The 25,074-nt window shown below is 42.0% G+C and overlaps 1 protein-coding gene across 1 annotated transcript in view; it reads left to right on the forward strand.

Moving 5' to 3' along the window:
• The window catches only part of LOC139749312 (uncharacterized), a 276,562-nt gene that overhangs the window by 184,148 nt on the left and 67,340 nt on the right, over positions 1–25,074 (forward strand). The window contains exon 17 of the mRNA XM_071663037.1: positions 8,139–8,299. Coding sequence (XP_071519138.1) covers positions 8,139–8,299 — 161 coding nt within the window. The remainder of the gene's footprint in view (positions 1–8,138; positions 8,300–25,074) is intronic.

A 25,074-nucleotide genomic window follows, 5' to 3' on the forward strand; every position in this document is an offset into this window, starting at 1 on the left:
TAATTGTGAGTCAAATAACATTTTTGTTTTGCTTAGCATTAAATTTTGTAGCAGCTGGTGAGACAGACCAACAGTATATTCCTGACCTTGGAACAACACTAGCATCAAACTTTCCTTGTAGCATTAGTTGATGCTTATCCCTTTTTCCTCATACTATACCATCTTTACCAAAAATAATTCCTAGAGATATAAATCATTGATTTTTTTTTAGTTTCTTCTGCATTCTATGAGACAGCATTAGCAGGGATTCTTTTTTTAGCATTTTTATTTGAGGAAAGTTATAATTTTGGGGTTGAGAGTATGTTGAATCCCCATCATGGCCAGGGGCAGTGCCCCCATCAAGGATATATGCCCAGTTATCATTAAGTACCACATCTGTAATAATCTTTTAATGAGAATGATTTGGTGTAATGTGTTATAAACTGGTACTGTGAATTTTTTTTTCATACTATTTGCCATTTCCCATGTGAGCAAGGTAGCATTAAGAACAGAGGACTGAGCCTTTTGGGGGGAAATCCTCACTTGGCCCCCTTTCTCTGTACTTTATTTTGGAAAATCAAAAATGAGATGTGTGGATGTGTGGATCAGGTGTTTGCTTTGAAGAATGTATGTGAGAAATACTTAGAAAAGCAAATGGATTTGTATGTAGCATTTATGGATCTGGAGAAGGCATATGATAGAGTTGATAGAGATGCTCTGTGGAAGGTATTAAGAATATATGGTGTGGGAGGCAAGTTGTTAGAAGCAGTGAAAAGTTTTTAGCGAGGATGTAAGGCATGTGTACGTGTAGGAAGAGAGGAAAGTGATTGGTTCTCAGTGAATGTAGGTTTGCGGCAGGGGTGTGTGATGTCTCCATGGTTGTTTAATTTGTTTATGGATGGGGTTGTTAGGGAGGTGAATGCAAGAGTTTTGGAAAGAGGGGCAAGTATGAAGTCTGTTGTGGATGAGAGAGCTTGGGAAGTGAGTCAGTTGTTGTTCGCTGATGATACAGCGCTGGTGGCTGATTCATGTGAGAAACTGCAGAAGCTGGTGACTGAGTTTGGTAAAGTGTGTGAAAGAAGAAAGTTAAGAGTAAATGTGAATAAGAGCAAGGTTATTAGGTACAGTAGGGTTGAGGGTCAAGTCAATTGGGAGGTGAGTTTGAATGGAGAAAAACTGGAGGAAGTAAAGTGTTTTAGATATCTGGGAGTGGATCTGGCAGCGGATGGAACCATGGAAGCGGAAGTGGATCATAGGATGGGGGAGGGGGCGAAAATTCTGGGAGCCTTGAAGAATGTGTGGAAGTCGAGAACATTATCTCGGAAAGCAAAAATGGGTATGTTTGAAGGAATAGTGGTTCCAACAATGTTGTATGGTTGCGAGGCGTGGGCTATGGATAGAGTGGTGCGCAGGAGGATGGATGTGCTGGAAATGAGATGTTTGAGGACAATGTGTGGTGTGAGGTGGTTTGATCGAGTAAGTAACGTAAGGGTAAGAGAGATGTGTGGAAATAAAAAGAGCGTGGTTGAGAGAGCAGAAGAGGGTGTTTTGAAATGGTTTGGGCACATGGAGAGAATGAGTGAGGAAAGATTGACCAAGAGGATATATGTGTCGGAGGTGGAGGGAACGAGGAGAAGAGGGAGACCAAATTGGAGGTGGAAAGATGGAGTGAAAAAGATTTTGTGTGATCGGGGCCTGAACATGCAGGAGGGTGAAAGGAGGGCAAGGAATAGAGTGAATTGGAGCGATGTGGTATACTGGGGTTGACGTGCTGTCAGTGGATTGAATCAGGGCATGTGAAGCGTCTGGGGTAAACCATGGAAAGCTGTGTAGGTATGTATATTTGCGTGTGTGGACGTATGTATATACATGTGTATGGGGGTGGGTTGGGCCATTTCTTTCGTCTGTTTCCTTGCGCTACCTTGCAAACGCGGGAGACAGCGGCAAAAAAAAAAAAGAAAAAAAAAAAAAGAGAGAAGGGGAGGATTTCCAGCCCCCCGCTCCCTCCCCTTTTAGTTGCCTTCTATGACATGCAGGGAATATGTGGGAAGTATTCTTTCTCCCCTATCCCCAGGGATGGTACTGTGAAATAGATATATTGCAACTGATAACAGATCTGTAATTGTACATGAGCAGTTTTTGTTTTTATTTGATGATGAAGGTATTTTTGAATATGCAGATCAAAACATGCAGGTTTGTAATGTATTAATGAATATTTCATTTTTTTGAATCTCTTAACCTTTTTCATTAAAGTTTTATTCTGCAAATAAGTGAACTTTTCATGTTAGTTAGGGGATGATTCACTCCAAGCTTCATAAAAAATGATGAAATGTATTCCCTGGAACTATGTGCATCAAGACCCTTCTGCTCTCTCAGTTTGGGGAGGAGGCATCAGCCTTTGCTCATGCTTTATAAACATCCTTAAGGTATTTGCAACTGCTCATTAATCAAAAATAGGTCAGCACTTTGGTCCAATGAACAACTGCCACTGGGCTGATGTCATTGATTTGCTTGCTGCTCAGAACTCGCATTTCCTTGAGATCATGTGCATAGATGGATGTGTAAAGTGGCTTCTTGGCTGCTTTCAGCGGGATTTCCATGAATCAGTATCCTTTTCATTGATTTTATTTGATAATCAATAATGTAAAGAAATGTGAAAAAGTTAAGACTCTAAGGCATGTTTGCCATTAGGTAGAGAGGAGAGTGACTGGTTCCAGGTGAAATTAGATCCACAGCAGGGGTACGTGATGTTGCCATGGGTTCATGAATGGGATGGTGAAGGAGATAAGTGTCTTGAAGAGAGGGGTGAGGGGGCCCTAGGAAAGGAAATGAGGATGTGGGAAGAACTGTATATATGTTTGATGATGGGGTGGTAGAAGTAGAGTGTTTGAGTCTGGGAGGTATGTGAAGTTAGAGGATCATGAAAAGGGGTTTGGTGTAGAGAGTGGAGGTGACAAAAGAAAGCCTACAAAGGATAAATTGTAGTAAGGCATCTGGAGTGGATAGAACTGCAAATGAATCAAAAGAAAGGGGATGCTTGTTTTGTTGATTGGCTATTTGGGATTTTCATTGTATGTATGGATCATGAGGAGGTGACTGAGGATTGGCAGAATGCATATGTAGTGCCACTGAATAGAGGCAAGGGGACAAAGGTGAGTGTTCAACCTATAGAGGTTTAAGTTTGTTGAGTATATCTGGTATTTTATGGGAGAGTTGCTTGTTCAGGCCCCGATCACTCAAAATCTTTTTCACTCCATCTTTCCACCTCCAATTTGGTCTCCCACTTCTCCTCGTTCCCTCCACCTCCGACACATATATCCTCTTGGTCAATCTTTCCTCACTCATTCTCTCCATGTGCCCAAACCATTTCAAAACACCCTCTTCTGCTCTCTCAACCACGCTCTTTCTATTTCCACACATCTCCCTTACCCTTACATTACTTACCCGATCAAACCACCTCACACCACACATTGTCCTCAAACATCTCATTTCCAGCACATCCACCCTCCTGCACACAACTGTATCCATAGCCCATGCCTCGCAACCATACAACATTGTTGGAACCACTATTCCTTCAAACATACCCATTTTTGCTTTCCGAGATAATGTTCTCGACTTCCACACATTCCTCAAGGCTCCCAGGATGTTCGCCCCCTCCCCCACCCTATGATTCACTTCTGCTTCCATGGTTCCATCCGCTGCCAGATCCACTCCCAGATATCTAAAACACTTAACTTCCTCCTGTTTTTCTCCATTCAAACTTACCTCCCAATTGACTTGACTCTCAACCCTACTGTACCTAATAACCTTTCTCTTATTCACATTTACTCTTAACTTTCTTCTTTCACACACTTTATCAAACTCAGTCACCAGCTTCTGCAGTTTCTCACATGAATCAGCCACCAGCGCTTTATCATCAGCGAACAACAACTGACTCACTTCCCAAGCTCTCTCATCCACAACAGACTTCATACTTGCCCCTCTTTCCAAAACTCTTGCATTCACCTCCCTAACAACCCCATCCATAAACAAATTAAACAACCATGGAGACATCACACACCCCTGCCGCAAACCTACATTCACTGAGAACCAATCACTTTCCTCTCTTCCTACACGTACACATGCCTTACATCCTCGCTAAAAACTTTTCACTGCTTCTAACAACTTGCCTCCCACACCATATATTCTTAATACCTTCCACAGAGCATCTCTATCAACTCTATCATATGCCTTCTCCAGATCCATAAATGCTACATACAAATCCATTTGCTTTTCTAAGTATTTCTCACATACATTCTTCAAAGCAAATACCTGATCCACACATCCTCTACCACTTCTGAAACCACACTGCTCTTCCCCAATCTGATGCTCTGTACATGCCTTCACCCTCTCAATCAATACCCTTCCATATATTTTACCAGGAATACTCAACAAACTTATACCTCTGTAATTTGAGCACTCACTCTTATCCCCTTTGCCTTTGTACAATGGCACTATGCACGCATTCCGCCAATCCTCAGGCACCTCACCATGAGTCACACATACATTAAATAACCTTACTAACCAGTCAACCCCCTTTTTTAATAAATTCCACTGCAATACCATCCAAACCTGCTGCCTTGCTGGCTTTCATCTTCCGCAAAGCTTTTACTACCTCTTCTCTGTTTACTAAATCATTTTCCCTAACCCTCTCACTTTGCACACCACCTCGACCAAAACATCCTATATCTGCCACTCTATCATCAAACACATTCAACAAACCTTCAAAATACTCACTCCATCTCCTTCTCACATCACCACTACTTGTTATCACCTCCCCATTAGCCCCCTTCACTGAAGTTCCCATTTGCTCCCTTGTCTTACGCACTTTATTTACCTCCTTTCAGAACATCTTTTTATTCTCCCTAAAATTTAATGATACTCTCTCACCCAACCTATACAGAGACATATACATATATACACATGTACATATACTTCTTTTTCTTCACCCATTTCTGTCGCTACCCCACCCCTCAGGAAATAGCATTGCTATCCACAGCTTCAGCAAGGCAGTGCCTGGAGAAGAGACAAAAAAGGCCCCATTCATTCACACTCAGTCTTTAGATGTCATGTTTAATGCACCAAAACCACAGCTCCCTTTCTACTTCCAGGCCCCACAGACCTTTCCATGGTTGTTTACCCTTCACATTTTATATGCCCTGGTTCAGTCTGTTGACATCACGTATTGACATGGCCGTAGCAGCAAGGGGAACCATTGAAGCAGAAGTGAGTCACAGGGTGGGGGAGGGGGGTGAAGCTTCTGGGAGCAATGAAGAATGCATTGAAGGAGAGAATGATATCATGGAGATAAAAAAAAAAAAGGTATGTTTGAAGGAGTCCAAGTTCCAACAATGTTATATGAATGCAAGGCATGGGCTATAGATAATAGAGTTGTATGGAGGAGGGTGGATGTGTTGGAAATGAAATGTTTGAGGACAATGAGTGGTGTAAAGAGGTTTGATTGAGCAAGTAATGAAAGGGTAAGAGAGATGTGAGGAAATAAAAAGAGTGTAGTTGAGAGAGCAGAAGAGGGGGTATTGTAATGATTAGAGATACGGAGAGAATGAGTGAGGAAAGACTTGTCATGACAAAGAGGATATATGTGTCAGAGGTGGAGGGAACAAAGAGAAGCAGGAGACCAAATTGGAGGTGGAAGGATGGAGTGAAAAAGGTTTTGAGCGATCGAGGCCTGAACATACAGGAGGGTGACAGGCATGCAAGGAATAAAGTGATGTTTGAAGGAATAGTGGTTCCAACAATGTTATATGGTTGGGAGGCGTGGGCTATGGATAGAGTTGTGCGGAGGAGGGTGGATGTGCTGGAAATGAGATGTTTGAGGACAATATGTGGTCTGAGATGGTTTGATCAAGTAAGTGATAATAGGGTAAGAGAGATGTGTGGTAATAAAAAGTGTGGTTGACAGAGCAGAAGAGGGTGTTTTGAAATGGTTTGGGCACATGGAGAGAATGAGTGAGGAAAGATTGACAAAGAGGATATATGTGTCAGAGGTGGAGGGAACAAGGAGAATTGGGAGGCCAAATTGGAGGTGGAAAGATGGAATGAAAAAGATTCTGAGTGATCGGGGCCTGAACATGCAGGAGGGTGAAAGGCATGCAAGGAATAGAGTGAACTGGACCAATGTGGTATACTGGGGTCTAGACGCTGTCAGTGGATTGAACCAGGGCATGTGAAGCGTCTGGGGTAAACCATGGAAAGTTGTGTGGGGCCTGGATGTGGAAAGAGAGCTGTGGTTTTGGTGCATTATTACATGACAGCGAGAGACTGAGTGTGAACGAATGTGGCCTTAGTTGTCTTTTCCTAGTGCTACTTCCCATACATGAGGGGGGAGGGGGTTGTTATTTCACGTGTGGCGGGGTGGCGATGGGAATGAATAAAGGCAGACAGTATGAATTATGTACATGTATATATATGTATATGTCTGTGTGTGTATATATATGTATACATTGAGATGTATAGGTATGTATGTTTGCGTGTGTGGACGTGTATGTATATACATGTGTATGTGGGTGGGTTGGGCCATTTCTTTCATCTTTTTCCTTGCGTTACCTTGCTAACGTGGGAGACAGCAACAAAGCAAATAATAATATCAAATTGATTATTACAAGGAAAATGTATATAAGTATACTCAGCCACAGTAGTTCGCAAGCACATACCTAGTATGTTTATGTCAACTGAGCTGATAACAGTGGATGGGGCAGGAGTAAGGGTATGTGGGATATGGTAAAGTGACATGACATGTTAAATGTTTTTAGGTGCAAATGGTTATTAGCTAAGATATTGTTATGGTAAGCAATAATGACTTTTATTATTCGATCAGAGGCAGTTACAGATGTGTGAAGACAGCAGTGTAACTGGCTGGAGAAGGATGGAAGGAAACAGGGCTGTGGCTGTCAGGGAGACTGGGAGGGTTAGTAGAGGGAGATGGTGAGTGTTTAAAGATCACAAGTCATGACTATTTGCCCATAAAGGGTGCATATTCCTGTTTGACACATTTACTGTGTTTTTATTTAACTATGTGGTATACAGAATCCTGCATGGACTTTCTCAGTAGACATTTCCTAATAAAGTGTCATCAAAAAAGATTATTACATGATGATTGACATGCTGTATGATAACAGCAGTTCTTTGTAACACCATGAAATATTATTCATTAACATTCACGGGTGTTTTTACATGCCTGATTGTTATCATTTATACAAAACAGTATCAGACCTATGTAAGATATACTAAAAGACCTATTTGTAAGAACAGTTTGACTTTTATTAGTGGCCATTTGTTTAACAGTTCATGTTACTCATCTATATTTCATGCAATAAACATGCAAGGTTTGTAATTGCAAACTCCTGTGGCTGAGTGCACATTAGTTACTTTACCTCATTCATGACCATAAGAATATGATGCAGTGCAGCAGAGAGTGAGATGGTGTAATGAAATTTTGTTGTGTAATTTTTTTCCCTTTCATTCAGTCCTGTTAACTTCCTTTTAGACTTAATTCTCACTCAGTTTTACTTCCACTCTTTTTCCTGCCAATTGTTATTGTTGGAGGAAGTGGAGGGCATATAGAGGTTCTTCTTCCTATTCTATTCTATCTTAACCATATCCACATGGATGAGAAATAGGAGTAGATAGAAATATGAGCATTACGTTGACTTGGTCCAGTATGCCTTTGTTATCTGTATTTCCCATTACTCCCATATCTCTCTCTCTGTCTCTCTTTTCGATAGGTACTTGTAGGTGAAATAAGCTGTAAACAGATAACTTAGACATTTTTCAATTCGCCATGTTTTCTTCTATTCCCAAATACTCCCATCTCTCTGCCTTTCAGTCCCATTAGGTACTTATAGGTAGGTACTTATTCTCTCACACTTCTGATGTGACTGATTTTTAAGGCTTATTCTTACAGTGGCTCAGGAACAGTGTTTATAATTTGGAATTAGTTTTCTCTGTTAATTCTTCTTAGATCTTTTTAAGTAGGGGAAATTCTGCTACTATTTTAGTTTGGCTGATTTGCTGTAGATTACACATAGCAAGTTTCAGGACAGCTGAGGTAGCTTTTACATGAATTAATATCCTTTTATTTTTGTTTGTTTACTTTACAGAATTCAGAACCTGCACCAATTGAATATAATGAAATGGGTAGACCCAAACGCAAATCAAAACAGGGCATAGATTATTCAGCATTCATGGAAGATGGAAAGGAAGAAAGGTCATTGGACAGATTTATTGAAGCAATAAGGATTTTCCATAAGAAACCAACTGAGTAAGTGGAATAGATTACTGATTATTGTACATTGTTATTAAAAGTTTCTCACTTCTAGACTAAGCACTCTGATCATCAGAGAAAGCAAAGAGTTTTACCCATAAAAGGATTTATCCATCAGGATTTCACCCTTTTTAATCACTGATGCTTGTTAATAGAGGCTGATGCTTGTTAATAGAGCCATAACAGCCATACAGCATTCCACCCTAGCTTATTTCTGTCACTTCATGGCCACCAACCCTCATTATTCACTTTTCACATTTATTCTCTGTAGTCATACTGCTGACACATCAGTTTTCATGAGTTCTACATCTGACTTCCAAAGATGTTGAATCTAGATTATTTTCTTTTGATTACGTTTGGTGCTATGAATTGTATGTGATGTATTTTTCATGTTTGGTGATATGAATTGTATTTGATTTAACTTTCATGTTTGGTGGTATGAATTGTATGTGATGTATTTTTCATGTTTGGTGATATGAACTGCATGTGATGTATTTTTCTTGTATTATGTGTCAGCTTGGCTAATCAGATGTTCATGAGCTCATCATTCTGGTACAGCAGACTTTTTTGCTCTGTCAATTTTACACCTTTGTGTTGTTTTGTTGATACATCTACACTTTTAGAATATATTTTGTATTTGTTTAACTTTTGGAATTTATAACAAGATAGGCTCTTAAAATTTCGTCAGCATAGTAGCAATTTTGAGAGAGCAGAAGGTGTGTTGAAATTGTTTGGACATATGAAAAGAATGAGTGAGGAAAGATTGACAAAGAGGATATATGTGTCAGAGGTGGAGGGAACAAGAAGTGGGAGACCAAATTGGAGGTGGTAGGGTGGAGTGAAAAAGATTTTGATTGACCAGGGCCTGAACACACAGGAGGGTGTGAGGCATGCAAGGAATAGAGTGAATTGGAATGATGTGGTATACTGGGTCGACATGATGTTAAAGGACTGAACCATGGCTTGTGAAACGTCTGGAGTATACCATGGAAAGGTCTATGGGGCCTGGATGTGGATAGGGAGCTGTGGTTTCAGTGCATTGCACATGACAGGTAGACTGAGTGTGAACAAATGTGGCCTTTTTTATGTTTTCCTGGTGCTACCTCACAGAAGCAGAGGGTAGCGATGCTGTTTCCTGTGGGACAGGGTTGCAACAGGAGTGGATGTAGGCAAGCGAGTATGAATATGTACATGTGTGTATATGTATATATTTGTGTATGTGTATGTATATGTTATGTATATGTGCATGTATGGGTGTATATGTATATATATGTGTATATGTGTGGATGGGCCATTCTTCATCTTTTTCCTGGCTCTACCTTGCTGATGCAGGATACAGTGATCATGTATAATAATGATAATAATGAATAGTTGCAAGCATTGGAAGCATTGATGGCATGTACAAGTGATGTGTGTTGCATGCAAAAGGTGGAAAATAGGCAGATTAGAAAGGGTAGAGTGGTGGTATGAAGAAGGAAAGTTGCTAGTGAAAGGGAAAAGAGTGGCATTTTGGATGATACTTAGAGGGAAGGAGTGCAGACGATTGGGAGATTAAGAGAAAGCAGCAAGAGGTCAAGAGGAATGTGCAGGTGTTGAAAAAGAGGGTAAATGAGGTTTTGGGTGAGTGAGTATCATTAAAGTATAGGGAGAATAGGTTGTTTTGGAAGTAGGCATATAATACTTAAAAGACGAGAACAAGTTGGAACATCATTGATAGGGGCAAAGGGTGAAATGGTAACAGGTACTGATGAATTTAGGAGATAAAGTGAATGTTTGAAGGATTGTTGAATGTGTTTGATGATAGAGTGGCAGATATAATGTGTTTTGGTTGGGGTGGTATGCGAAGTGAGAGATGCATGAAGATTGTTTTGAAGTGAGATGAGGTGTGAAAGCCTTGTGTAATATGCTTTGTGGCAAGGCAGTGGGAGTGGATTGGGTCTCCCACTTTGTTTCCTCCACCTCTGACACATATATCCTCTTTGTTAATCTTTCCTCACTCATTCACTCCATGGGACCAAACCATTTCAATACACCCTCTTTTGCTCTCTCAACCGCACTCTTTTTATTACCACACATCTCTCTTACCCTTTCATTACTTACTCGATCAAGCCACCTCACACCACAAATTGTCCTCAGACATCTCATATCCAACACATCCACCCTCCTCTGCACAACCCTATCTATCACCCACACCTCACAACCATATAACATTGATGGAACCACTATTCCTCCAAACATACCCATTTTTGCTTTCCGAGATAATGTTCTCACCTTCCACACTTTTCAATGCTCCCAGAACCTTCGCCCCCTCCCTCACCCTGTGACTCACTTCCGCTTCCATGGTTCCATCCTCTGCCAAATCCACTCCCAGATATCTAAAATGCTTCACTTCCAGTTTTTCTTCATTCAAACTTACCTCCCAATTGACTCGTCCCTCAACCCTACTGTACCTAATAACCTTGCTCTTATTCACATTTACTCTTAGCTTTCTTCTTTCACACACTTTACCAAACTCAGTCACCACCTTCTGCAGTTTCTCACCCGAATCAGCCACCAGTGATGTATCATCAGCGAACAACAACTGACTCACTTCCCAAGCCCTCTCATCCACAACAGACTGAATACTTGCCCCTCTCTCCAAAACTCTTGCATTCACCTCCCTAACAACCCCATCCATTTTAACAAATTAAAGAACCATGGAGACATCACACACCCCTGCCGCAAACCGACATTCACTGAGAACCAATCACTTTCCTCTCTTCCTACTCGTACACATACCTTACATCCTCTGTAAAAACTTTTCACTGCTTCTAGCAACTTGCCTCTCATACCATATACTCTTAATACCATTCATAGAGCATCTCTGTCAACTCTATCATAAGCTATCTCCAGATCCATAAATGCTACATACAAATCCATTTTTTTTTTCAAAGTATTTCTCACATACATTCTTCAAAGCAAGCACCTGATCCACACATCCTCTACCACTACCGAAACCACACTGCTCTTCCCCAATCTGGTGCTGTACATGCCTTCACCCTCTCAATCAATACCCTCCCATATAATTTCCTATGAATACTCAACAAACATATACCTCTGTAATTTGAGCACTCACCTTTGTCCCCTTTGCCTTTGTACAGTGGCACTGCATGCATTTGGGCAGTCCTCAGGCACTTCACCATGATCCATACACACATTGAATATCCTCACCAACCCGTCAACAACACAGTCACCCACTTTTTTAATAGATTCCACTGCAATATCATCCAAACCCGCTGCCTTGCAGGCCTTCATCTTCCGCAAAGCTTTCCCTACCTCTTCTCTGTTTACCAAATCATTCTCCCAGACCGTCTCACTTCGCACACCACCTCGACCAAAACATCCTATATCTGCCACTCTTATCATCTAACACATTCAACAAACCTTCAAAATACTCACTCCATCTCCTTCTCACATCACCACTACTTGTTATTACTTCCCCATTAGCCCCCTTCACCGATGTTCCCATTTGTTTTCTTGTCTTGCACACTTTATTTACCTCCTTCCAAAACATCTTTTTATTCTCCCTAAAATGTAGTGATACACTCACCGTAACTCTCATCTATTTCCCTGCAAAAAATGTCCAAATGCCCCTCTCTTCTCTTTCACTAATAATCTTACTTCTTCATCCCACCACTCACTACCCTTTCTAATCTGCCCACCTCCCACACTTCTCATGCCACAAGCATCTTTTGTGCAAGCCATCACTGTTTCCCTAAATACATTTCATTCCTCCCCCACTCCCCTTACATCCTTTGCTCTCTCCTTTTTCCATTCTCCACTCAAGTCTCCTTCCCAAGCTCACTTGCTCTCATCACTCTCTTTGCCCCAACATTCTCTCTTCTTTTCTGAAAACCCATACAAATCTCACCTTCGCCTCCACAAGATAATGATCAGACATCCCTCCACTTGCACCTCTCAGCACATTAACATCCAAAAGTCTCTCTTTCACGTGCCTATCAATTAACACGTAATCCAATAATTTTCTTTGGCCATCTTTCCTACTCACATATGTATACTTATGTATATCTCTCTTTTTAAACCAGGTATTCCCAATCACCATTTCTTTTTCAGCACACAAATCTACAAGCTCTTCACCATTTCCATTTACAACACTGAACACCCCATGTACACCAATCATTCCCTCAAATGCCGCATTGCTCACCTTTGCATTCAAATCACCCATCACTATAACCCGGTCTCGTGCATCAAAAATGCTAACACACTCACTCAGCTGCTCCCAAAACATTTGCCTCTCATAATCTTTCTTCTCATGCCCAGGTGCATAGGCACCAATGATCACCCATCTCTCTCCATCCTCTTTCAGTTTTACCCATATCAGTCTAGAGTTTACTTTCTTCACTGTATCACATACTCACACCACTTCTGTTTCAGGAGTAGTGCTACTCCTCCTTTGCTCTTGACCTCTCACCAACCTCTTACTTAACTCCCAAAACATTCCCAAACCACTCTTCCCCTTTACCCTTGAACCTTGTTTCACTCATAGCCAAAAGATCCAGGTTTCTTTCCTCAAACATACTACCTATCTCCTTTTTTCTCGGTTACATCCACACACATTTAGACACCCCAATTTGAGCCTTCGAGGAGGATGAGCACTCCCCGCGTGACTCCTTCCTCTGTTTCCCCTTGGGGATAGAGGAGAAAGAATACTTCCCCACATGTCGTAGAAGGCGACTAAAGGGGGTGGGAGCAGGGGGCTAGAAACCCTCCCCTCCTTGCATTTTAACTTTCATACTTATCTATATCTCTCTTTTTATGCCAGGTATTCCCAATCACCAGGCCATTTTCAGCACACAGATCTACAAACTCTTCACCATTTCCATTACAACTGTGAACATCCCATGTACACCAATTATAGCCTCAACTGTCTCATTACCCACCTTCGCATTCAAATCACCCCTTTATAGACCAGTCTCGTGCATCAAAGCTGCTAACACACACACTCAGCTGCTCCCAAAACACTTGCTTCTCATGATCTTTCTTTTCATAACCAGGTGCATAGGTACCAATAATCACCCTTTTCTCTCCATCTACTTTCAGTTTTACCCACACCAATCTAGAATTTACCTTCTTACACTCTATCACATACTCCCACAACTCCTGTTTCAGGAGTAGTACTGTTCCTTCCTTTGCTCTTGTCCTCTCACCAACCACTGACTTTACTTCAAAGACATTCCCAAACCACTCTTCCCCTTTACCCTTGAGCTTCATTTCACTCAGAGCCAAAACATCCAGGTTCCTTTCCTCAAACATACTTCCTATCTTTCCTTTTTTCTCATCTTGGTTACATTCAGCCACCCCAATTTGAGCCTTCGAGGAGGATGAGCACTCCTTGCTTTACTCCTTATTCTGTTTCTTCTTTTAGATATTTGAATATAAGGGGGGTCCAGCCCCCCTGCTCCTGCCTCCTTTAGTTACCTTTTACGACAAGGCAGGGAATATGTGGGAAGTATTCTTTCCCTTAGAGCCTCCTCAGTCATGTGTTCCTTACGCTACGTCGCTAATGCGGGAAATGGCGAATACGTATAAAAAAATGGAAATATATATATATACATATATTTATTTTATTTTATTAATTTTGCTTTGTCGCTGTCTCCCGCGTTAGCGAGGTAGCACAAGGAAACAGACGAAAGAATGGCCCAACCCACCCATACACACATGTATATACATACACGTCCTCACACACAAGTATACATACCTATACATCTCAATGTACACATATATATACACACAGACATATACATATAAACACATGTACATAATTCATACTGTCTGTCTTTATTCATTCCTATCGCCACCTCGCCACACATGGAATAACAACCCCCTCCCTCCTCATGTGTGCGAGGTAGCGCTAGGAAAAGACAACAAAGGCCCCATTCGTTTACACTCAGTCTCTTGCTGTCATGTAATAATGCACTGAAACCACAGCTCCCTTTCCACATCCAGGCCCCACAGAACTTTCCATGGTTTACCCCAGACGCTTCACATGCCCTTGTTCAATCCATTGACAGCACGTCGACCTCGGTATACCACATCTTTCCAATTCACTCTATTCATTGCACGCCTTTCACCCTCCTGCATGTTCAGGCCCCGATCACTCAAAATCTTTTTCACTCCATCTTTCCACCTCCAATTTGGTCTCCCACTTCTCGTTCCCTCCACCTCTGACACATATATCCTCTTGGTCAATCTTTCCTCACTCATTCTCTCCATGTGACCAAACCATTTCAAAACACCCTCTTCTGCTCTCTCAACCACACTCTTTTGCTCTCTCAACCACACTCTTTTTATTTCCACACATCTCTCTTACACTTACATTACTTACTCGATCAAACCACCTCACACCACATATTGTCCTCAAACATCTCATTTCCAGCACATCCACCCTCCTCCGCACAACTCTATCCATAGCCTAAGCCTCGCAGCCATACAACATTGTTGGAACCACTATTCCTTCAAACACCCATTTTTGCTTTCCGAGATAATGTTCTCGATTTCCAAACATTCTTCAAGGCTCCCAGAATTTTCAACCCCTCCCCCACCCTATGATTCACTTCCACTTCCATGGTACCATCCGCTGCCAGATCCACTTGCAGATATTTAAAACACTTTACTTCCTCCAGTTTTTCTCCATTCAAACATACCTCCGAATTGACTTGACCCTCAACCCTACTGTATCTAATAACCTTGCTCTTATTCTCATTTACTCTCAACTTTCTTCTTTCACACACTTTACCAAACTCAGTCACCAGCTTCTGCAGTTTCTCACATGAATCAGCCACCAGCGCTGTATCGTTAGCGAACAATAACTGACTCACTTCCCAAGCTCTCTCATCCACAACAGACTGCATACTTGCCCCTCCTTCCTAAACTCTTGCATTCACCTCCCTAACAACCCCATCCATAAACAAATTAAACAACCATGGAGACATCACACACCCCTGCCGCAAATCTACATTCACTGAGAACCAATCAATTTCCTCTCTTCCTACACGTACACATGCCTTACATCCTCGATAAAAACTTTTCACTGCTTCTAACAACTTGCCTCCCACACCATATATTCTTAGTACCTTCCACAAAGCATCTCTATCAACTCTATCATATGCCTTCTCCAGATCCATAAATGCTACATACAAATCCATTTGCTTTTCTAAGTATTTCTCACATACATTCTTCAAAGCAAACACCTGATCCACACATCCTCTACCACTTCTGAAACCACATTGCTCTTCCCCAATCTGATGCTCTGTACATGCCTTCACCCTGTCAATCAATACCCTCCCATATAATTTACCAGGAATACTCAACAAACTTATACCTCTGTAATTTGAGCACTAACCTTTGTCCCCTTTGCCTTTGTACAATAGCACTATGCAAGCATTCCGCCAATCCTGAGGCACCTCACCATGAGTCATACATACATTAAATAACCTTACCAACCAGTCAACAATACAGTCACCCCCTTTTTAATAAATTCCACTGCAATACCATCCAAACCTGCTGCCTTGCCGGCTTTCATCTTCCGCAAATCTTTTACTACCTCTTCTCTGTTTACCAAATCATTTTCCCTAACCCTCTCACTTTGCACACCACCTCGACCAAAACACCCTATATCTGCCACTCTATCATCAAACACATTCAACAAACCTTCAAAATACTCACTTCATCTCCTTCTCACATCAGCATTACTTGTTATCACCTCCCCATTAGCCCCCTTCACTGAAGTTCCCATTTGCTCCCTTGTCTTACGCACTTTATTTACCTCCTTCCAAAACATCTTTTTATTCTCCCTAAAATTTAATGATACTCTCTCACCCCAACTCTCATTTGCCCTCTTTTTCACCTCTTGCACCATTCTCTTGACCTCCTGCCTCTTTTTTTTTTTTTTTTACACATCTCCCACTCATTTGCATTTTTTCCCTGCAAAAATTGTCGAAATGCCTCTCTCTTCTCTTTCACTAATAATCTTACTTCCTCATCCCACCACTCACTACCCTTTCTAATCAACCCACCTCCCACGCTTCTCATGCCACAAGCATCTTCCGCGCAAGCCATCACTGCTTCCCTAAATACATCCCATTCCTCCCCCACTCCCCTTACCTCCTTTGTTCTCACCTTTTTCCATTCTATACTCAGTCTCTCCTGGTACTCCCTCACACAAGTCTCCTTCCAAAGCTCACTTACTCTCACAATTCTCTTCACCCCAACATTCTCTCTTCTTTTCTGAAAACCCCTACAAATCTTCACCTTCGCCTCCACAAGATAATGATCAGACATCCCTCCAGTTGCACCTCTCAGCACATTAACATCCAAAAGTCTTTCTTTCGCGCGCCTATCAATTAACACGCAATCAAGTAACGCTGTCTGGCCATCTCTCCTATTTACATACGTATACTTATGTATATGCTTGAAATGAATGAAAAAATTGAACGTCACATAATGGTTCAACCTCTGGCTATGGAAAAGGAAATGTACAATTTATTCACACAAACGTCAATAGCAGTTCTCATCAATTTCACCACTGAATCAATAAGCTTCAATGTCTAAGCTACATTTTTCTCCAACTTCACTATTTTCTTGTCAAAACACCATGCATGAAAACTATCACTCCAGTAACACAACTATAAACATTTACTTCCCCTTTAAAAAGTTCTGGGGAAGACTGTCTCGATACACTGCGGCGAGGCGACGCGACGCTGACACAATCACTGACACAATATCACTTCTGCCTCCTTCCAAGCGTTGTTTCAGGGAATAATTCCGGGTTGCTGAAGTGCCGCATAGGCTGGCACGATAGCCCGGGCCACATCGAAGACGTTATGAGCCCGGCCGTTGTCCACAGATTCGAACGCAGCGTCGAGTCTCCTTCCTCCGCCCAACAGGTGTGACAGCCATCACTCACGAGGAACGAGGCAATCAGAAAATTTTCCAAATTTTCCAAATTTTCCAAATCAAACATTATATTCACTGACTGTACATATTTCTGAGCGATCTAATTCATCCAAGTCTGTATGTTCAATAATATCCACCAACCACTTTGATTAATCAAAATCTTCTCATTCACTCGAGTGTCATCACTGATAAAACTCATTAATCACTACAGTATATGCCATATGTCCCATGTCTTCCCTGCTGGGAGGTCAGGTCATTTCATTCATTTCAAGCTAAAAGTTTGTTTCTAAATTGTTTCTTACATTTTTCATATGTATATATATGTATGTGTGTGTGTGTGTGTGTGTGTGTGTGTGTGTGTGTGTGTGTATATATATATGTATATTATCCCTAGGGATAGGGGTGAAAGAATACTTCCACGTATTCCTCGCGTGTCGTAGAAAGCGACTAGAGGGGACGGGAGCGGGGGGCCGGAAATCCTCCCCTCCTTGTTTAAACTTTCTAAAATGGGAAACAGAAGAAGGAGTCACGCGGGGAGTGCTCATCCTCCTCGTAGGCTCAGAGTGGGGTGCCTAAATGTGTGTGGATGTAACCAAGATGTGAAAAAAGGAGAGATAGGTAGTATGTTTGAGGAAAGGAACCTGCATGTTTTGGCTCTGAGTGAAACGAAGCTCAAGGGTAAAGGGGAAGAGTGGTTTGGAAATGTCTGGGGAGTGAAGTCAGGGGTTAGTGAGAGGACAAGAGCAAGGGAAGGAGTAGCAATACTCCTAAAACAGGAGTTGTGGGAGTATGTGATAGAATGTAAGAAAGTAAATTCCCGATTAATATGGGTAAAATTGAAAGTTGATGGAGAGAGGTGGGTGATTATTGGTGCATATGCACCTGGGCATGAGAAGAAAGATCATGAGAGGCAAGTGTTTTGGGAGCAGCTAAATGAGTGTGTTAGCGGTTTTGATGCACGAGACCGGGTTATAGTGATGGGTGATTTGAATGCAAAGGTGAGTAATGTGGCAGTTGAGGGAATAATTGGTATGCATGGGGTGTTCAGTGTTGTAAATGGAAATGGTGAAGAGCTTGTAGATTTATGTGCTGAAAAAGGACTGATGATTGGGAATACCTGGTTTAAAAAGCGAGATATACATAAGTATACTTATGTAAGTAGGAGAGATGGCCAGAGAGCGTTATTGGATTACGTGTTAATTGACAGGCGTGCGAAAGAGAGACTTTTGGATGTCAATGTGCTGAGAGGTGCAACTGGAGGGATGTCTGATCATTATCTTGTGGAGGCTAAGGTGAAGATTAGTATGGGTTTTCAGAAAAGAAGAGTGAATGTTGGGGTGAAGAAGGTGGTGAGAGTAAGTGAGCTTGGGAAGGAGACCTGTGTGAAGAAGTATCAGGAGAGACTGTGTACAAAATGGAAAAAGGTGAGAACAATGGAAGTAAGGGGAGTGGGGGAGGAATGGGATGTATTTAGGGAATCAGTGATGGATTGCGCAAAAGATGCTTGTGGCATGAGAAGAGTGGGAGGTGGGCTGTTTAGAAAGGGTAGTGAGTGGTGGGATGAAGAAGTAAGAGTATTAGTGAAAGAGAAGAGAGAGGCATTTGGACGATTTTTGCAGGGAAAAAATGCAATTGAGTGGGAGAAGTATAAAAGAAAGAGACAGGAGGTCAAGAGAAAGGTGCAAGAGGTGAAAAAAAGGGCAAATGAGAGTTGGGGTGAGAGACTATCAGTAAATTTTAGGGAGAATAAAAAGATGTTCTGGAAGGAGGTAAATAGGGTGCGTAAGACAAGGGAGCAAATGGGAACTTCAGTGAAGGGCGTAAATGGGGAGGTGATAACAAGTAGTGGTGATGTGAGAAGGAGATGGAATGAGTATTTTGAAGGTCTGTTGAATGTGTCTGATGACAGAGTGGCAGATATAGGGTGTTTGGGTCGAGGTGGTGTGCAAAGTGAGAGGGTTAGGGAAAATGATTTGGTAAACAGAGAAGAGGTAGTAAAAGCTTTGCGGAAGATGAAAGCCGGCAAGGCAGCAGGTTTGGATGGTATTGCAGTGGAATTTATTAAAAAAGGGGGTGACTGTATTGTTGACTGGTTGGTAAGGTTATTTAATGTATGTTTGACTCATGGTGAGGTGCCTGAGGATTGGCGGAATGCGTGCATAGTGCCATTGTACAAAGGCAAAGGGGATAAGAGTGAGTGCTCAAATTACAGAGGTATAAGTTTGTTGAGTATTCCTGGTAAATTATATGGGAGGGTATTGATTGAGAGGGTGAAGGCATGTACAGAGCATCAGATTGGGGAAGAGCAGTGTGGTTTCAGAAGTGGGAGAGGATGTGTGGATCAGGTGTTTGCTTTGAAGAATGTATGTGAGAAATACTTAGAAAAGCAAATGGATTTGTATGTAGCATTTATGGATCTGGAGAAGGCATATGATAGAGTTGATAGAGATGCTCTGTGGAAGGTATTAAGAATATATGGTGTGGGAGGCAAGTTGTTAGAAGCAGTGAAAAGTTTTTATCGAGGATGTAAGGCATGTGTACGTGTAGGAAGAGAGGAAAGTGATTGGTTCTCAGTGAATGTAGGTTTGCGGCAGGGGTGTGTGATGTCTCCATGGTTGTTTAATTTGTTTATGGATGGGGTTGTTAGGGAGGTAAATGCAAGAGTCTTGGAAAGAGGGGCAAGTATGAAGTCTGTTGGGGATGAGAGAGCTTGGGAAGTGAGTCAGTTGTTGTTCGCTGATGATACAGCGCTGGTGGCGGATTCATGTGAGAAACTGCAGAAGCTGGTGACGGAGTTTGGTAAAGTGTGTGGAAGAAGAAAGTTAAGAGTAAATGTGAATAAGAGCAAGGTTATTAGGTACAGTAGGGTTGAGGGTCAAGTCAATTGGGAGGTGAGTTTGAATGGAGAAAAACTGGAGGAAGTGAAGTGTTTTAGATATCTGGGAGTGGATCTGTCAGCGGATGGAACCATGGAAGCGGAAGTGGATCATAGGGTGGGGGAGGGGGCGAAAATTTTGGAAGCCTTGAAAAATGTGTGGAAGTCGAGAACATTATCCCGGAAAGCAAAAATGGGTATGTTTGAAGGAATAGTAGTTCCAACAATGTTGTATGGTTGCGAGGCGTGGGCTATGGATAGAGTTGTGCGCAGGAGGATGGATGTGCTGGAAATGAGATGTTTGAGGACAATGTGTGGTGTGAGGTGGTTTGATCGAGTAAGTAACGTAAGGGTGAGAGAGATGTGTGGAAATAAAAAGAGCGTGGTTGAGAGAGCAGAAGAGGGTGTTTTGAAATGGTTTGGGCACATGGAGAGAATGAGTGAGGAAAGATTGACCAAGAGGATATATGTGTCGGAGGTGGAGGGAACGAGGAGAAGAGGGAGACCAAATTGGAGGTGGAAAGATGGAGTGAAGAGGATTTTGTGTGATCGGGGCCTGAACATGCAGGAGGGTGAAAGGAGGGCAAGGAATAGAGTGAATTGGAGCGATGTGGTATACAGGGGTTGACGTGCTGTCAGTGGATTGAATCAAGGCATGTGAAGCGTCCGGGGTAAACCATGGAAAGCTGTGTAGGTATGTATATTTGCGTGTGTGGACGTGTGTATGTACATGTGTATGGGGAGGGTTGGGCCATTTCTTTCGTCTGTTTCCTTGCGCTACCTCGCAAACGCGGGAGACAGCGACAAAGTATAAAAAAAAAAAAAAAAAAACTTATGTATATCTCGCTTTTAAACCACGTATTCCCAATCACCATTCCTTTTTCAGCACATAAATCTACAAGCTCTTCACCATTTCCATGTACAACACTGAACACCCCATGTGTACCAATTATTCCCTCAACTGCCACATTACTCACCTTTGCATTCAAATCACCCATCACTGTAACCCGGTCTTGTGCATCAAAACCACTAACACAGTCATTCAGCTGCTTCCAAAACACTTGCCTCTCATGATCTTTCTTCTCATGCCCAGGTGCATATTCACCAATAATCACCCATCTCTCTCCATCAACTTTCAGTTTTACTTATATCAATCTAGAATTTACTTTCTTACACTCGACACATACTCCCACCACTCCTTTTTCAGGAGTAGTGCTACTCCTTCCCTTGCTCTTGTCCTCTAACTAAACCCTGACTTTACTCCAAAGACATTCCCAAATCATTCTTCCCCTTTACCCTTGAACCTCGTTTCACTCAGAGCCAAAACATCCAAGTTCCTTTCCTCAAACATACTACCTATCTATCCTTTTTTCTCATATCGGTTACATCCACACACATTTAGACACCCCAATCTGAGCCTTCGAGGAGGATGAGCACTCCCCGCGTGACTCCTGTTTCCCCTTTGAGAAAGTTAAAATACAAGGAGGGGAGGGTTTCTGGCCCCCCGCTCCCGTCCCCTTTAGTCGCCTTCTATGACACGTGAGGAATGCGTGGAAAGTATTCTTTTTCCCCTATCCCCATATATATGTATATGTATATAATAATAATAATAATAATAATGTATATAATAAATAATAATTTTTTTTTTTTTTTTTTTTTTTTTTTTTGCTTTATCGCTGTCTCCCGCGTTTGCAAGGTAGCACAAGGAAACAGACGAAAGAAATGGCCCAACCCACCCCCATACACATGTATATACATACGTCCACACTCGCAAATATACATACCTACACAGCTTTCCATGGTTTACCCCAGACGCTTCACATGCCCTGATTCAATCCACTGACAGCACGTCAACCCCGGTATACCACATCGATCCAATTCACTCTATTCCTTGCCCTCCTTTCACCCTCCTGCATGTTCAGGCCCCGATCACACAAAATCTTTTTCACTCCATCTTTCCACCTCCAATTTGGTCTCCCTCTTCTTCTCCTTCCCTCCACCTCCGACACATGTATCCTCTTAGTCAATCTTTCCTCACTCATTTTCTCCATGTGCCCAAACCATTTCAAAACACCCTCTTCTGCTCTCTCAACCATGCTCTTTTTATTTCCACACATCTCTCTTACCCTTACGTTACTTACTCAATCAAACCACCTCACACCACACATTGTCCTCAAACATCTCATTTCCAGCACATCCATCCTCCTGCGCACAACTCTATCCATATCCCACGCCTCGCAACCATGCAACATTGTTGGAACCACTATTCCTTCAAACATCCCCATTTTTGCTTTCCGAGATAATGTTCTCGACTTCCACACATTCTTCAAGGCTCCCAGGATTTTCGCCCCCTCCCCCACCCTATGATCCACTTCCGCTTCCATGGTTCCATCCGCTGCCAGATCCACTCCCAGATATCTAAAACACTTTACTTCCTCCAGTTTTTCTCCATTCAAACTTACCTCCCAATTGACTTGACCCTCAACCCTACTGTACCTAATAACCTTGCTCTTATTTACATTTACTCTCAGCTTTCTTCTTTCACACACTTTACCAAACTCAGTCACCAGCTTCTGCAGTTTCTCACATGAATCAGCCACCAGCGCTGTATCATCAGCGAACAACAACTGACTCACTTCCCAAGCTCTCTCATCGCCAACAGACTTCATACTTGCCCCTCTTTCCAAAACTCTTGCATTCACATCCCTAACAACCCCATCCATAAACAAATTAAACAACCATGGAGACATCACACACCCCTGCCGCAAGCCAACATTCACTGAGAACCAATCACTTTCCTCTCTTCCTACACGTACACATGCCTTACATCCTCGATAAAAACTTTTTACTGCTTCTAACAACTTGCCTCCCACACCATATATTCTTAATACCTTCCACAGAGCATCTCTATCAACTCTATCATATGCCTTCTCCAGATCCATAAATGCTACATACAAATCTATTTGCTTTTCTAAGTATTTCTCACATACATTCTTCAAAGCAAACACCTGATCCACACATCCTCTACCACTTCTGAAAGCACACTGCTCTTCCCCAATCTGATGCTCTGTATATGCCTTCACCCTCTCAATCAATACCCTCCCATATAATTTACCAGGAATACTCAACAAACTTATACCTCTGTAATTTGAACTTTTTTAAAGGGGAAGTAAATGTTTATAGTTATGTTACTGGAGTGATAATTTTCATACATGGTGCTTTGACTAGAAAATAGTGAAATTGGAAAAAATGTAGCTTAGACTTGAAGCTTATTGATAGTGGTTAAATTGATGAGAACTACTATTGACGTTTGTGTAAATAAATTATACATTTCCCTTTTCCATAGCCAGAGGTTGAACCATTATGTGACATTCATTTTTTCATTTTATTTCAAGCTAGAAGTTTCAGTTTTCTAAATTATTCTTACATTTTTCAAATGTATATATATGTATATGTGTGTGTATGTGCGTGTGTGTGTATATGTATATATATATATATATATATATATATATTATCCCTGGGGATAGGGGAGAAAGAATACTTCCCACGTATTCCCTGCGTGTCGTAGAAGGCGACTAAAAGGGAAGGGAGCGGGGGGCTGGAAATCCTCCCCTCTCATTTTTTTTTTAATTTTCCAAAAGAAGGAACAGAGAAGGGGGCCAGGTGAGGATATTTCCTCAAAGGCCCAGTCCTCTGTTCTTAACGCTACCTCGCTAATGCGGGAAATGGCGAATAGTATGAAAGAAAAAAGAGATATATATCTATATTATCCCTGGGGATAGGGGTGAAAGAATACTTCCCACGCATTCCTCGCGTGTTGTAGAAGGCGACTAGAGGGGACAGGAGCAGGGGGGCCAGAAATCCTCCCCTCCTTGTATTTTTTTTTTTAATTTCTAAAATGGGAAACAGAAGAAGGAGTCACGCGGGGAGTGCTCATCCTCCTCGAAGGCTCAGATTGGGGTGTCTAAATGTGTGTAGATGTAACCAAGATGTGAAAAAAGGAGAGATAGGTAGTATGTTTGAGGAAAGGAACTTTGATGTTTTGGCTCTGAGTGAAACGAAGCTCAAGGGTAAAGGGGAAGAGTGGTTTGGGAATGTCTGGGAGTAAAGTCAGGGGTTAGTGAGAGGACAAGAGCAAGGGAAGGAGTAGCAGTACTCCTGAAACAGGAGTTGTGGGAGTATGTGATAGAATGTAAGAAAGTAAATTCTCGATTAATATGGGTAAAACTGAAAGTTGATTGAGAGAGATGGGTGATTATTGGTGCATATGCACCTGGGCATGAGAAGAAAGATCATGAGAGGCAAGTGTTTTGGGAGCAGCTGAATGAGTGTGTTAGTGGTTTTGATGCACGAGACCGGGTTATAGTGATGGGTGATTTGAATGCAAAGGTGAGTAATGTGGCAGTTGAGGGAATAATTGGTATACATGGGGTGTTCAGTGTTGTAAATGGAAATGGTGAAGAGCTTGTAGATTTATGTGCTGAAAAAGGACTGGTGATTGGGAATACCTGGTTTAAAAAGCAAGATATACATAAGTATACGTATGTAAGTAGGAGAGATGGCCAGAGAGCGTTACTGGATTACGTGTTAATTGACAGGCGCGCGAAAGAGAGACTTTTGGATGTTAATGTGCTGAGAGGTGCAACTGGAGGGATGTCTGATCATTATCTTGTGGAGGCTAGGGTGAAGATTTGTAGAGGTTTTCAGAAAAGAAGAGTGAATGTTGGGGTGAAGAGGGTGGTGAGAGTAAGTGAGCTTGGGAAGGAGACTTGTGTGAGGAAGTACCAGGAGAGACTGAGTACAGAATGGAAAAAGGTGAGAACAATGGAAGTAAGGGGAGTGGGGGAGGAATGGGATGTATTTAGGGAATCAGTGATGGAGTGCGCAAAGATGCTTGTAGCATTAGAAGAGTGGGAGGTGGGTCTATTAAAAGGGTAGTGAG

The sequence above is a fragment of the Panulirus ornatus genome, chromosome 7 (genome assembly GCF_036320965.1).
Source record: "Panulirus ornatus isolate Po-2019 chromosome 7, ASM3632096v1, whole genome shotgun sequence".
Lineage (NCBI taxonomy): Eukaryota > Metazoa > Arthropoda > Malacostraca > Decapoda > Palinuridae > Panulirus > Panulirus ornatus.